Here is a 16,787-nt window from a genome sequence, read left to right on the forward strand (position 1 = left end):
ACAGTATTTTTCTTTTCTTTACCGCTTCTCCCCTCGATGTCTCCTCTCGTTCTATTCCCTCGAGTGTGAGCTCGACTACGTCGCATTCAATGCGAGCCGCCGGAAGGGTGCGAGGAATTACTTACGTTTCATTGTGAACATTGCGGCCTCTCCGAACGGAGCTCTGCCTGCGGCAACTTCTGCCTCTCTTTACCTATTTCACCTCTTCCGTTCCATCGATAAATGATAATAGTATTCAATCAACCTGGGGAATCGTAAAAGGGAGATTCCTCGACTTTCAACTTATTGCTGTCCTGAATTTGACGTTAATTTGTTTTCGCCATTTGCGCGACAATTTCCACGAATAGATATCATATAATAAACCTTAGATTGAAAGTCTCAAACTGTTAGAGCGATTCTATTTCGTTTATCGGAATGATATTGAAGAGTTATTATTTTATTTGCCTCTGTTATCTTGCTATACAATTCTTGGGAAAAGTTTATTTTTTAACGTAAGTTAAATGTTTGTTTGTATACATTTCATCGAACGCGAAGCCGGACGCTACTCTCTCTCTCTCTCTCTCTCGGTCGCTAGAAATTCCTGTATTCTCGTACGGAAGTAAACGAACCGTGCGATACTATCTCATGCGCGAAATCGCGAAGTCTTTGCTCCAGTTCCTGTTTTTCGCCGGAAGCTGCTGCTGTCTCCGTTCCAAATATACTGTACGCGATCGAGACGGAATTCTTTCTTTACTTTGGTAAACGGGCTGGCTTTTTTGCATCAGGATTTGCATCACAGATACGGAAAAGAGAACGCGTACACTGTTATGCGATAGAACACGTATTGGCAATTTAACGTAATTGTAATATATTTTGTCTCGTGGCTTCTCATATAATATATATATATATATATATATCATATTATGAGTTCGTGGGTCAGAGAAGAAGAGGAACAATAATAGCCCGTGTAATAATAGCGCCACGGGCAAAGATTTTACGGAAGCGAAGGAAGAGATCTTTCAGCTGCATTCACCGTCTGAATGGACTTCCAAACTTAATTGAGAACGAGAAAAAGTCGGTACGAAGTCTCCTCACCGTGCTTCATTCTCTTCCTAAGAATTGGCAGACTTGTGCAACTACAGTTTCTATCGCCTCTCACCTTTTTTGTTCAGATGGGTCTCCCATTGTAGACCTCTCGTTGAAAAAAAATATATTCTTATATAGGTATTTTTTCTATATATGTATATATATAAATGAAAAAAAAATGAATACTAAAATATCAGCTACGACACAGTGAAAGAAAAAAATTCTATTTTTCTCGAGTAATAATCTATATACAAATGTTTCTTTGTGTGTGCACTATATTTTGAATTTAAAAATTGTAGATAATTGCAGTTAATATTAATTGTGCATGCGCGCGTATGCATAACAACTCGTATTGCTCTCTCTTGATTTAATTATTTAGATTTTTCTACTAAAGTAAAAATTTTACTTCTTTGATTCTATCTTTAGTAATATTCATGAGCTGCAAATGACGAATTCAATGTAAAAGCAAAGTAAATATTTCACAATTGTCAACTTTATTGGTTGACTTTCGAGGATAACAAAAATGATAGGAAAGAGATTGTACACTAGATTTCGAACCGATACGATTTTATCAATTCTCAGATTCTTTATCGACCTAAAAGTCATTGTAAATTTTGCCAAATACTTCTGTTGTCACATACTGCAAATTTCACATGTTTTATATGTTTCATATTTTGTTGTTTCAAGGAATAAAATTTCTTGACATATTCTTTCTAGAATATGTTACATCTTAATATACATACAATAATATATTTAACAGATGTGTATTTATTATATATTATTCTGGTTTGATTAATTTAACTTTTCAATTAAGTTTTTATACGATTAAATTAATATATACGATTAAATTACGAATGTAATTAATTTCATTAAATACTTTTCACACGAAGTAATAATAATGCAAATAATGGGCTTGGTTTAAAAAAATGGCGTAAATAGATTTTGATGCTTAGTCGAAAAACAAGAGGCAAACAGACACTTTGTCGCTTCTCTATTGCTCGAAAAACTAACGTACTTCCAAAACGATAACTCCGTCGATTTCTTCGGTTATCGAACAAGGTGCCATTGTACGCTTCTCGGTGTATTTCTGTTATCGAAGTAAATCCACGTAGTCCCTTTGCTGAGTTGGAGCACCGCCGCGCGAAATAAGGAACGGAAGCGCTTACACCTCAAGAAGAATTCTCTTCGAGAGCTTTTCTTCGAGCGCGAAGGGAGGTATATATACCGGCCGTTTCTTCTTCGTCCGAAAGGGATTTGCGAGGACATCGGAACTAAAGGGAGGAGCGACAACGCGAGCAGCGGAATGGGAAAGCTGGTCCTTCGAGAGACAAAGACTTTTCCTTCCCCTCTGCTTGTAGCGCCATCGAGAGCTTTATTTTTCAGAATGCGTTCGATATTTCGATAATTGCTTCTTTGTGGCCCTCGTCATATGAAGGACTTTTTGTTACTAACTTTTGTAAAAGGAAAACGAGTAAAGTAAAGCAAATGGATTTCTTTGTTGGAAATCTTAAAAGTTTTTCCACTGAAAATTGCGCATTTTATATAATATTTTATATAATATGAACAATATAATGTATGTAGAATTGATAACAAAGGATGTACTTATTATAATTTGTAAAATGTCAATATTGAGATGACCCATTCAAGCTGGGATTTAAGAATAATTCAACTCCAACTTGAGTAATGAGAGAGTAAAGGAAATGAATTTCAAAAAAAAATCAGAAATAGGCTTCCTTGTTAGTAGTCTCATTAGACTGCCGGGGATCAGGCAGAACTAATCGAGAGTTGATAATTAGTGCTGATTTAATCTTTCTCAGGCAAAATTCTACTCGTTGACGTGAGCCTTGACGAGATCCAATTAACTTTCATAGAAATTTTTCATTGTCGATTGCAAACTCAGATTTATAATAATTAACAATTTTTTTTACTGTTATTTTTTTATATTGTTATATCGTCGTATGTATAAGACGATGGATTCGCGAAAAATAAAATATGAGTTTTGTTGCGATTCTGAAAAATAAAGTCGTTATTGTGAAATCGGGGATTTGTGGAACGATGATCTTGGATATTTTTACAAGCTCACTTGTTACGTACGAAGTATTTTCTAGTTTCATATTGATTAAATAAAAATACAACAGAGAAAGAAAAAGATAACGACGAATGTAGCCACGCAAAAATTTCGAAATAATACGTTGCTATAACATTCTGTATTACTATTGTTTGTTATTCAGACAGTCGAGAATCGGATACTTTTATATTTATAAATCACACAAATTATTAAGTTTATTTTATCATATCTGTATATATTTTCAAGACATGTGTAATTTTTTTTTTGCTATAATATTAATTAAATAATCATTCCAGTAGAACTCGTTAATTGATTAGCTACAGCGACTGTCTAAAGTAATAAGATATTTGCTTTTTCTTTTTCTTTTTTTAAAAAAAGCAAGAACGATGCACGTGCGGTCGACACGTTCCAGGTGTTCCTGATTATCTCCGAGAATAGAAACTCTGGAAACTCGGGTCACCTTAAAAGTTCGACAAATTAGCTTTTACAAATTAAACCCTCCCCACGGTCCCAACTTTGTCGGTGGAATTTAAGGGAATCCGTTCGTATATCGATAGACTATAAAACTTCGTCGGTGTAGGGAGTGCCCCCGCATCTCCTGGAAAATTTACTGGAAACGATATCCCTTCCATCGGACTCACCGTACGACTTCTTCGCGCAATCCACTGCAGAAGAGGTTTCTCTATCGCGAAGGGACCGACGAAGGATGTCCACGTTCTTGGGATCTCGTTAAAGTTTCAAGGAACAAGAGACGCGCGCGGCTCCTTTCGAGAACAATGAAGAAAATTTAACGTGTCGAGATAATAATTGCATGTATGCTAAAAATAGAATGACTAATCTTAATTTGCAGTTAACTTTAAACTAAATTTTAACGACGATGTAGAATAGTATATATAATAGTTTCATTATATTAGACAAATGTCTTGCTTTTTGTGTTTTATACACACGCACGCATTTTTGCACACAATTAAGGGAGTAGAAACTCCATTACAAGCAATTACAAGGTGGGATAATCCTGTCTTTTAATCTAGATATCGGACGCTGTTATTTTGCTTATCGCATCGATTCTGGTCGCGATTGCAACCATTAACGAACGAGATCGATTACAAAGTCGCGTCAATAATCATGAATCTTATCGAGAACGCGTATAATCCGGCACCGTAAAATTGCGCAACTTGTTGCACGCTGGATTTCCACGCCTTTTTCTAACGCTTCTCGATAACGTACATATATAGAGAATGGCCGTGCCCCATTTCCAGAACGTATCTCGGGCGAGGAAGAAACCTTCCGAGAGCGTTAAGCGCACGTTTTGCCCTGTCGATGTCGGCTGGAATATATCGGGTAAATGGAGCAGATAAGTCTTTAAGCGGCGAACCGACGCGGCGCGGCGGCTGTGAGGGCAGCACATTGGGGATGAGTTTAGATGTTTGTCCTAGATAAACCGAATCGTGTCCTCCGACCGTATATGAGATTTCCGTCCGTCGGGCTAGATCGCCGATATAGATAGGCGGCATAATCGGGTCGACATAATTTCGGGTCGGGCACTAAAGAGCAGGTGTACGATCAGATCTCTGCGCCCATCGAACATCCGCGAACGTTATATAGCGTGTCGTCCGAGACGTTCTTATGATTAATGCGGGATGGGAGAGGAATTCGAATGGGAGAACACGTTGGGATACTAGAGGAATAATTCAACTTCAGTGATATTTCCGGTGACCGAAATGTTACAGTCGATTTATATTCTGAAAATGTCAGTGGGCGCGAATAATTTTCTCTCGAAATAGATAATGAATCTGAAAAGTTAAATTCGTGAAGTAAAATTAGAAATCTGACGAACGCATAAATTGTAAAAATTAAATCGTTTTTACCCTAAGCTTCTATTTTAATAATAGTAAGAGAAATACAGGGATACATTCTCTGAGAGATCTTAATTTTTATTTTACAATTTTATACTTGATAAATTTTTTACGAACGAAATAAACCGCGTAGAATAAAAATAATGTACATTCACTTTTCGACAAGTGTAACAAATAAAAATAAGGTGGGTCTATTCTTTCATAAATTAATGAATAAATTGTTTCGATTGCAGGAACGGACACATGCTGACGCATCGAAATAAGAAGCCGTACGAGTGCAAAGCCGAAGGATGCGGCAAGTCTTATTGCGACGCGAGGAGCCTGAGGAGACATACGGAGAATCATCATGCTGGCAGCAAAGTTAACGAGAGCGTTAGTCCCAGCAGTCCTACAACCGGGCCTCACACGCCTAACACCCCCGGAAGTAATCCCAGCACACCGAGCACACCCGGTGCAACGTCCACGACAAATGGACACGGACACGCAGCCTTGAAGCAGCTACTCGCCACTGAACCGGCGCAAACGCAACAACAAAAGGTGAGTGAATTGTTTTTTAATCGTTCTTTCCGTCATTGATTTTTGGGCCAATTTCGAGAAGATATTCGTCATTTTCAGCACTTTCAAATTGTATCATTAATGGTTTATTTATAATATAATTGAAAATGTAAAACTTTTTTATTCTTTTATTACGAAGTTGTTACATTTTATAATTATTTAATTACATGTAACAGTTATATCAAGCTGGCGAACCAAATCGATGACAATCTAGTTTTTAATTTGTTTCGCGACACGAGACGATGGATTTGAGTCTTTCATTCTTATTGTTTTTCTTGATTCGCCAGCTCAATGCTCTAACCGCACTGTATATTTCACGATTGAATTTTCTCGAAATTGGTCTGGAATTGCTGCGTCCGATGGGTTTAAGGGCTTACAGAGCGAACCTTTCAAACAGTCGGTCAATGTGCGTCGAACACGAGTCTGCAAAGACGTAAGAGGATTAGACAGCTTCTTCGCGATCGCCGGGCATGTCGCGCGACTAGTAACCAGAACGCCATTAATTTCTTTATCGTCTTTATCATTTAATTTGTCGATCTCTGTCGATCGGATTTGTTCCGTTCGTTATTCCCAAGCGTTTCCGAAGCAGAAACTAGGAAATACAATTTTCCGAATCAAGATGATAATTACTCACGAAGATTGTTAATTAGAATTTGAGCCACAAGTTGCCCAGGCTGTTGAGCGATATGGAGCGGAAAGTTCTTTCTCGAAAAGCGCGTTCCTTCTTCCTTTTATCTTCTCGCTGCGGATTTAATTTTATAGCTTACTAGCTTTCGGTAACTTTTATTACCCGCAATGTTCCCGTCTACCGAATGTAATGCACGGCGATAACGAACTTCAGATTACTATCTCGCCAATTACTACGATCATTACTCGGACCTCGCGGTAGTTTAACTTCTTTGCAACTCCGATGAGCTTAATTTTCATCGGCCACAAAGGTTGAATGGAGTTGCTTCTTTCGACTTTTTACCGGTATAAATTATATCTGGAGAGGGCCTCTTTAAAGAAGCTATCTCGCGCGTTAATGAACAAATTCTTTGTTTATAAAAAAAGGTGCAATTCAACGAGAAGTAATGTAAGGAATTCTATCACCAAGTCTTAATATGCAATATATTTTATAAATGATATTTTTATACGTACGATATGTTTTTGCATTATTTCGAATCGCTTGATAATGATTCGACATTGATTGCTAGTATCGGATTCGTTTTCCGACAGCGTTTTCCGGATTGGTGCTGTGTCGGTTTTTCGAACGCGATAAAACGCAGACGCGATCGTTACTCTCATCAGGTCTGTAAATGTCACATTTGTGCGCAGTGTCGTCGTGACTTTAAACGCCGAAAGAAAGTCGTTAGTCCCAATTCCAGCCGCCGCAATTAAAGGACGCGAACCGGAAACCTCGCGCGCGTCTCCCCGTCAGAGAAAAGCTCTTCTTACTCAACTCGATCCTTCTTTCTTTCTTTATTTCTTTTCTCCTTTCTTGGCCGTCTTTACCATCTTTCTGCCGATTCGACCGGCACGTAGGTTAGTAGCTCGCTGGTAAAGTTTATTGGCTGCGACCCTTGACCACGTAGAGCCGAGGTGGCTGCACCCTGGCGAACCATTGTCGGGCGATAAAAGGGCGCGCGAGAAAACGAACCGTCCGTGAGGAATCGGAAGGAAAGCCCCAAAAGTGAGGCCACTCTTCGTCTTTTCCTGCCTTGCTCTTTGCCCTTTTACGGCGCCCTGTCAGAGCTCGTGGAAATTAGTTCTCGGCCGTAGAGCACGGAATTATTGCCGCTTTCAAAGTCGCTCGTTGCGCTTATATTCGAAGGCGAGTGAGAGATGCGAAGGGAAAAGCTCCCGGGCTTCTAGGAGAGAAAGAGGAAGGCAAAGAGAACGAGAAAGAGAATAAACTATACCAAATATACATATATATGTGCGAACGATGTGCTTCCGTTGTATGCGTTGCGCGAAGAAGGTAGGAGGGTAGTTAAACCGAGACTACGAATCTACGATATTGAGTTAGAAGTAAGGCGGGCCGGTGCTGAAGTGGGGGCTAATAAAATTTGATGATCGGGAACTTCGTAATGAGAATGAGACGCGGAAAGGAGGTAGAGTCGAGGGAGAAAAGCCGAGAGAGAGAGAGAAAGATGGAAGCGGTCGACTATGAAAACTTCTCAGACGTAGCAGCCTCGCGATTTATGATATTTCATCGGACAGCCACGGAGTCCGGAGAGTAATCTTTTGTAGTCATTAATTTTCTTTCGCTACGTCTCGTCGTAAGTTGCAGCCACCTTTGTCGGAAATGGCGCAGCTGCGGATATTTATGAATTTGCTTCCGACATGTGAAATTTAATCAACGCCGCAGATGCCGCGTTAATTACTCATCGTAGCGTTATTGCGTGGTGTTAAATCTACTTGAATATTCTCCGCGACGTCAATCCTCGATCGCTCGAAACATTTGTAGCAAACGTTTCAGTACGCTTCAGATTTCATTAAAATTTAAATTCACTATTCTTTAAATCAAAAAAGGCCTTAGACAGTCGTACATTTTTTTAAAGATATTTTTAACGAGATTCCATAATCGAAAAATTGCATTTTTACATATTTTTACTTAATATGCTTAGCAAGCACGTACTCTTTCAATTAATTTTCATCGCTCCCCATATTAAACGTAAATAAAATTCGATTTAATTAAAAAAAAAAAGGAAGAAGTAAAAGTAAGGCATTATTATAGTTGCGAAATGATCCTGCACCGTATATAAGATTGCGCGTCGAATGAACCGAGAAGTCACCTTGCGCCTTCCCGACAGTTCCGAGCTTACGCCTCGTTCGAGTAGATAACTTCGCGTACGTGCCGCATTTAGGATTCCGCCGAGGGTGCCCGCCATAAACTCGTCAGGGCACAATCGCGCGTGCGAAAGTAGAACCACGAAGCGCAAGAAGTAGGAAAATACGAGAGTGAAGGAACGCGTGTGGCGGACGAGGTAGAGTAAGAGGGAAACGAAAGAGGTTGGCGGATGAGGGTTTATATACTGGGATGTAAGAGAGAGAGAGAGAGAGAGAGGCAAAGAGTGGCTTTCCGATGCGCGAGCAAGCTCGCGATTTTCCCGTCACGTAGAGATGCGAGCCCGCCTAGACGGCGACGACGACGATCAAATTTGTTCGGGAATTCGAAATCGCTGGGACGGAACGATGGGTTGGGAATAAAGTGTGTGCGGCAGCCGAGTGTGTTCGCGTCGCGCCCTAGGAACCTTTCAGCAGGTTCGCCGCGAGCGAGCGATGGAAGAGGAAGAGTGATTCGACATCAAAAGGTGTCTATCGGTCGTTCAACCGACTTCGGTTCGCGCTTGCCGGGTCGCGTCTGGAAATCACGGTTATCGCCCCGGAAAATCGCTATCTCGCTCCGTACCGGAGCTATGCATTAAGTTGAGGGACGCGGCGAGAGGAATTTCTTCTTTTTAATATCCCGGAAAGTCTCATTGTTTAATTCTACTACGTTTCTTGCGAGCCTCGTTGGAAATTCTGCAGATACGCGAATCATCTCCGTCGTTTTTTTTTTTTTTTTTTTTCGCGAATTAACTCGATATATCGTAGCATTCATTTATTCCGGAAGTAAATCAAACATTTGATGTGTTGAGATTTTTTCTTTTCGAAATTTAAAGCGATGTTATCTCTGCGATATTAATGTTTGTGCGATGTAAATCTGTAAATGTGTCGATATTTGCATCGCTGACCGTAAGCAACCATCTCTATTTTTTTTTTTTTTTTTTTTTTTTTTGGAAAATATTAAGTTAAATAGAAAAAACGATTTATCTTACTCGTTTATCATCGGCGAATTGCGAAAAATTGAATCCGCGCGCAACTAGTCTTGCATAACGTGACAAAAATGTCGATTTCGCAGATTTATTTTATACTTTTTTTCCACTCCTTTCAAAATATGAATGTATGCGAAAGTATTCATCCGTATATTCGTGGCCAATTACCAGGCACACTGCCACCGGCGTGATTTTCAGTTGTGCAAATATTTGCCCCTGCGGGAATTACGGAATTTAATCTTGATGATATCGTTCTCGTGAATTTTCCGACAGATCTTTGACGAGCGGTAATGACGTCAAAGAATCGTGGAATTTCAAATCTCGCACGAAATATTCTCGCTAATAAGCGTTCTGCTACTACAATGAAATACCGCGGGAAAGGATTTCGTATATAACTATATACACATTAACGTAGTACATGTCCGCTGCACCCGTTTGATTCGAGATCACAGTGCGCGATCACCATTTCAGAAAGCTACTTACTACGTGTGGTACATATATTCCAAAGCTATTTTTACAATATATTTAAAAAAACGCATAGATTTAACATTCTATGAATACTTCAATGAATTTATTAATAATGTTATAAAGGGCTTTCAGATGTTTGAGCTTTTTGTGTTTATATATAAAATATATCTGAAAATCTTTTACATGTATTTTTTGACGGTATACAATAATACAAACAGAATGCCCCTCTTTTCCACGGAGAGATTAATTTTTTGGAAATATTTTGCAAAATACATTATAGCTCTTTTATTCATTCAATCAAATATTCGACATTCTTGTCTTCGATTAACGCGAAATATTGATCAAATTTGTTTGTTCGCGCATCAACGTGTTTATTCAATTTCTGTCGTGTATTTTAAAGCTGTCCGTACAAAAAGAGTTGCACAATCATCCTCTTAGCGGTATAAGGAGAACTGGGTCGAACAACTGCGTGAGACTGAATCTCGAAGAATGATTTACGAGCGTCTCTGAATCGATTTATGCGACTTCGGACGCCGCCAACTGCAGTTCTAACTAATTGCGCGTCGCCCCGATATAGTATTTCTAGTTGAAAACAAGTTTTCCTCTGTCCCTCCTTCCCTTGCCCCCCACCCCCTTCTCTCTCTCTCTCTTTGCAACGGTATTTCGACTTTAATTACGTTATGGAATTTCATATTATGCGGAACGTATCCAATGAATTCCGTGCATCCGCGATTACCGCATCGTGCATGCAAGCCAACATGCATTTGACGCTCGATAGAGTTAGCTCCTTGTCGACGCGGTTTGGACATGTCGGGACAAAGTCTTCAACCCTGAAAATAATTCGCTTCCTGTGCCGACTCGGTTCCCATTCGATGTCAGCGCTAGCCAATTCCAGTGTGGCACGAAGCGCGCAATTGCTGAAATTCCTGAAATGTACTGAAAAGGATTAGCTTTGAAAGCTTAGAGACAGTCTGACTTGGCCGTTATTAAATTCTTGTTTACGGATCGGAAATAGAATACTGTACGTCGGGGTGATAATTCGTTAAAAGGAAAAAATTGCTGTGTTAAAAAATGTATAAGACTCTCTTTAGTATTTTCAATTTGAAATACAGAATTTTTTTTTAACGGGCTAGAAAAAAATATGTGCTGCACTCATCGGAATGCAATGATGGCGTTTATATAATAAAATGAATAAACGATTTTTCGCTCCGAAAGTTTGCTTTTAAACGGGAAATTATCAGACCGATATATGGTTGTGTATATGTCACGTTGGCCCAGTAATAACGAGAAACTTTGTAACATATATTGCCTCGTAGTCCTTTTTGGTTGAGCTACTTCATGTTTAATTGGCCTCGTCAGAACTTTAATATTTAGAACCGTAGTACGAAGTTTTTAAATTATTAAGCTAACACCGGATATTTCGTCCGGCGTACAATATTTATACACCGCTTTCCTGCTTTCGAACTTTTCTGGTAGTTTCATTTAGTTAATCTTTCTCTACCGGCGATATGTTCTGTCGACACTTTGATCATATTAATTATTACATAATTATATATTTTAGATGTTACAAAATTCCAAATATTTAGTATATCATTAATACTAAAATTAATTATAGTATTAATTGTCATTGATACTACTATATTTAAATAGAAGAAATAATTACTGCTATAATTATTACTACTCATTGATATTATTAATTAATGCAATTGATGTAAAATAATATTTGAAGATAAATATGAAAAATATAATGATAAGAAAAATTCCGACCGTTTACTTGGATCATACGATTGTCATACGATACAAATGATATCATTTTTCTTTCTTTTCTCTCTTTATATATAAAAGGACGGAATTTGATTATAAATTTTCGAAAATGGGCGATAAATTTATTCTTGGTCTAAAAACGTTTCATTTTAAGAGAGAAAATCATCTTTTTGGAGATGTAATTATGCCTCTATATTCAATCGTTCTCCTTTGCCGATTAATTTCTCGTAATTCTCAACCTTTTCGTGTTTGAATCATCGAATTTCCAGATAAAATTGCCGGCTCGTACTTTCTTTTCTGAGAGAGAATATATCGTGCCTTCGCGGTGCAATCTTAATAGAATTACGAGCGTAATAGCTTCTACTGCTTTGGTACTCTGGCTGATTTATATCTGGGCTCTTTCACTGAATGAAGCCTACACAAATGACCGCCACGCGAACGTTCTTATCTGCAATATCCGCGTAATAACGGATATATAGGATTCTTTTCAATTGTCAAAATCCAAATTAAGAAGTGCTGAATGAGCGACTTTTATATTTAGACAAATTATATATATATATATATATATTTTGTATATATTGCAAGCACATATTTTTTCGCGCGCATCGAAAATATAATTTTTAATTCCTGTGTGTGGGAAGGTCCGTCGGATAATTTTTCTTCTCCCGCGAAAAGGCCATGGTTGGCTGTCTGTGAAAAATAAACGAGCCCTTGCAACTTGGCGCAACGCCGTTCCGAGCCATTAAACTTGCACGCGGTAGCAAGTTTTTCGAAGCTGCGCATGCACTCTTCTCTCATGCACGAGAAGGAGAGAGAGAGAGAGAAAGAGATCGTTACACGCTACGTCGATGCACACATGCGAAACGCTGTGCTGTGTGTGTCCGTAGGGGCTTTCGATATTCCGGCGCGAGTGCCGCACAGAAAAAGCCTAAGCACTACCGTTATTGATGACCGTCGTGTCGAACGGACCGCGTTGATTTATCGGCCCGAAGGAAAGAAATATTTCTCCGGGGCGCGCAGGAAAGAGGGGAAAATAGGGTGGGGAGGAAGGGCGGAGATAAGGGACGATGGAGAACCGCAGGTGATACGCCAGGGCGGAAATTTACGATAATATTTGCCGGAGCCGGACGAGCCGCGAAATGAAATTTCCACTATGGTATAGCTTATACTTCTCGCGACCTCTTCTTCTTTCGCGATCGCGAATTTCGCAATTTCGCTACTCGCGATTCCCCGGAAAGAATCGTGCTAACGAGATTGAAAATCGTGCGCTCTGTGTGTATCTCGAAACAAAGTTTTCAAGTTTTTTATTCAACGCTGTCGTAAAAATAGATTTAAATCTAGCAGCTGAGATGAGATGTCGTAAGCACGTAACATGTCGGAGAATTTTTTTAACGCTAATTACGTACAAAGTTTATTTGCCCCCGGTCATAAAATGTTCTTCCTTTGCTAATGATGATAAATATACATTAATGTTTCTTCATATTTTTGTTGAAGCGATAATTTACTCACGTTTATTCTCTTTCTCTAATAATAAATTAAAGAACTGCGTTAAAAGGAAATATTTATTAAATACAACAATGCAAGAAAGAAAGAATAATGCGCACAAAGCAGATTCTGCATTTTCTGCCATTCTAATATAGACAATGGTGTATATAAAACACGCGATATATTTATTATATTTAATATTAATATATCTTTGCGCGTCTACTTCATTCACAGTGGAGGAGCTCAGACACAAATCAGCCGTCAAACCGAAGCATTACTACTCGTCGCTGCGCGACGCGTCAAAAGACGGATAACAATAAATGTAATTTATTCCGAGTATCCTTGTAGATGTGCAATAATTTAACGCGCACACAGGACGCGATCCTATATCCACAGTTTATATACGCACCGAGTTTCCGATCGACTCGAGTCGAGACGAAGAGTGTATGTTCCAGCGCTGTGAACAAGCGTTTCCTACGACGTACGCCTATAGCTAGGTATATTTACTTCATGTCGTGTCCTCTCGAGGCAGAGACCCACGGTGGTTCTGGAGATGACCGAAGAGATCCTTGACGAGAACTTGTTAACCGTCGACGAGCTTAAGCCACTCGAAGGCTTCGCCTTCCAATTTCTCGTTTGTCGTCCTCTAGGTTCCCGGTCTCGAACTTACAGTTGTCGCTCTTGTAATTCCGTTCTATCGGAAGATCCAGCGCAAGCGATATACGAGGAAGCCGTTCTTCTCACTGTATTCATATCGGGCAGTCCTTTGATGCATTTACCGCGACTGATCTGATGACGCGCCGCGCTGCAAGTAGTAATGCTTTGCTTCGCCGGCTGACTTGTGTCTGAGCTCCTCCACTGAATGAAGTAAGGATACGCGGAGAGATATATTATACTAATTGTAAATATAATAATAAGCATATCGTATCCTTTTATACATCATTTGTTATCGATTATTTAATATTTTGCAAAAAGAAATCTTATAATTTATTATTTATTATTTCTAACAAGTTTAATATTCAAGTTAAATGATCTTTTGTAAAATAGTAGAATCGTCTTCAAAAATTAAAATAATAAATTATAAGATTTTTTTCGCAAAATTATTAAATAATTTATAATAAACAATGTTTAAAAAGATATATATCTGCGGACGATTTAAGAAAGAGAGCCGTTTATAGCCGTCACGGGAAGACGCGACCCTTTACAAATTTACTTTGAGCGGCTTGATGACACGCCACGGCTTCAAGTAGACGATAAAAAAGTAGCTGACTTGAAGCGTCAAAACTTGGAGTGTATACACGATCGTAGTAAAAGTCCGCGTAATGATATATGGCGGTTCCGCACCCTGGCGCGGCGCGCCGATAAGACCTCGCGATGAAAATTGCATCAGTAAACGATAAAATTCTGTATATCGATGTGAGAGGCTTTTTGAGTATCCATCACACGGAGCGCCGTGTCTCTCGCGTCGGCTAGGTATAAAAGTATATCTCGACGGAAATTGGATCGTCGCCGCCCGACGATGGCCCCGTCGCGTGTCCAACAAAGATTGTCTTTCGTGGTCGGAGGGCATTTTCCCTTGTTATTCTTCGTTTTCGCGCAAGTAGTTTCTCCTTATCCGCGTCGTAAGCTAGGTCGTATCTCGGCATACATCTTCGGACGACAACGAGCGACATCGTAAAAACATTGTTGAAATAGTTTCTGCATCCGCTTCGAGAGGAAATAAACGAAGATTTTTGACAGATGAACGCCGTTAGCGCGATATTTTCCGAAAATCGTTTTAATGACCTAGTGAAATGGGAATAGTTTCGTGTCGCCTCATAACGTCGTTTCTCTCTTTTCACGCCCGCGATCATTATATACCGAGGGAGATTTATCATCCTCAATTCTTTTAAATGTACGTTCTCGGCGCGCGAACGCGCACACGAAATGTGTATTCCGCTGCACGTAGAATATCATTTTCAAAAATGATGGCACGCGCTCTTCTCGGGACGCTCCGCGGAAAATTGAATCATATTTTCTTCAGCGCGCTAAACTTCTAAGTCACGTAGCACCGTCTGAGTTTCGAGTTTGGACCCTCTGATCCTTTTCGTCCCGTTTTCCAGCGTTTTCCGGCGTCGACGTTGCGCGATTTACAAAGTCGCTCACGTAGAGCCGGTAGTTTTTAAATTAATTAACTTGTTCTCTTATAATTTTAATTTCCACGTACCTATAAATTGAACGACACAATGACTGTATCTTTTAAAGCGCCTCGGATTGTAACAATTTTTTTCTCTCGCTCCTGTTATCGCGCTGACATTTTCTTTCGTCGTGTGTCGAAGGCACGATCGTGTATTTCATGCTCAGAATTTCGAAATCAAATTCGGGCGGACACGGGTATATTCGCGTTTCCTCTCTGTTAATCATCCCAACAATCTCTCTGCTGCATCATGTTCGTTCATCCACTGATCGCGCCCGTTACAAATCAAAGTCAACGGGATGGACGGGGGACGAGAGTGCAGCAATGTCGAACGAGACGGCGCGAGAAGACGCGACGTAAACAGAGACGACATATACATCCTGGGTGATGTATACGAGATGCGTGATGCGCGCGCACGCGATGCAACACGGCGGCGTGTTCCCTGTTTAAGTGGGCGAGCGCGTTCATTTGATATACAGCTAATTAGAGATCGAAATCTCGACTCGGAGTGCGCATCTCTCTCGCTTTGAAATGGGTCGCAGTCGGGGCAGCGAGGTTAATACCGTACAGATGAATGTGTGCGTGGGCAGATGCATCGTCGGCAATGAAAGACGTAGAATTTTCTTTGATAACGGAAAATTACAAATGACGTTTAGAAGAAAAATATTCCAGAAATATTTTGTTTGAGAAATCCCTTTTTTAATGCAATCATGATTTACGTATGATGAATATAATCGTCTGTCTATATCTACTGTATAATTCTCATTGTATAATGCGCTTATATGCTTAATATAAACATGCGCGTGTATTCCGAGAAAGGAAACCCACATATCCCGATTGGTACAGTTAATTGGAGATCAAAATCTTGTGCGCTTAATTCCTCGTGGAACGTGCAGTAACAATTAGTAACCGAATAAGAGCACTGTAATATATTTATATCAAATTTAGAATTCGATTATAAATGTGTATGTTGTATGTCAAAAATATGTAAAATATTTAATGCTCTGTGAAGTTAAAATGAGATGCAAACTGGACTCACATTTGTAAATATACTGTTCAAATTGCAAACTGCTGCGGTAAGTTAGTTTGGTATATAGGTAACAATAACAACAACTAATTTTACTTGTTAAAACGTTTCTACATGGAAAATATCAAACAATATATTCTGCATAATTTTCTTCCGTGTACGTGAAATAAAAAATGTTATAACGGTTGCCGTTTTACATACCGGCTGCCAATTTTACGCATATTCATATTTTAATGAATAAAGTTCACACTTTTTCCTTTCGTATATTCTTAAATGTTAAAGAAACTTTTCGAGTTGAATCAACTTTTTCTAATGTAGAAATTCCTCTAATAACAATTCTAAATGTGCGTCATTCATGCATAACTATGATCTTCTTTCGTACACACCCACGTATTCAGTGGAAAACAGAATCGGATGATTGCGTTCAGGGTCCACCCTTCAGCTTGATATACAGCTAATTGGAGATCAGAATCTCGAAGCGTAGATCGCATCCTGGGGGATAAGAGAGGACTGCGCAGATGTA

General features: G+C 39.4%; 1 protein-coding gene across 5 annotated transcripts in view; it reads left to right on the forward strand.

Annotated features, from left to right (window-relative positions):
• The window catches only part of LOC114936466 (uncharacterized), a 283,336-nt gene that overhangs the window by 203,471 nt on the left and 63,078 nt on the right, over window positions 1–16,787 (forward strand). For all 5 annotated transcript variants that reach the window (XM_085486143.1, XM_085486139.1, XM_085486140.1 and 2 more), the window contains one exon: window positions 5,223–5,526. In XM_085486143.1, the coding sequence (XP_085342269.1) occupies window positions 5,223–5,526 (304 nt within the window). The remainder of the gene's footprint in view (window positions 1–5,222; window positions 5,527–16,787) is intronic.

The sequence above is a fragment of the Nylanderia fulva genome, unplaced genomic scaffold (assembly GCF_048542155.1).
Source record: "Nylanderia fulva isolate GAGA-0341 unplaced genomic scaffold, ASM4854215v1 Scaffold40, whole genome shotgun sequence".
Lineage (NCBI taxonomy): Eukaryota > Metazoa > Arthropoda > Insecta > Hymenoptera > Formicidae > Nylanderia > Nylanderia fulva.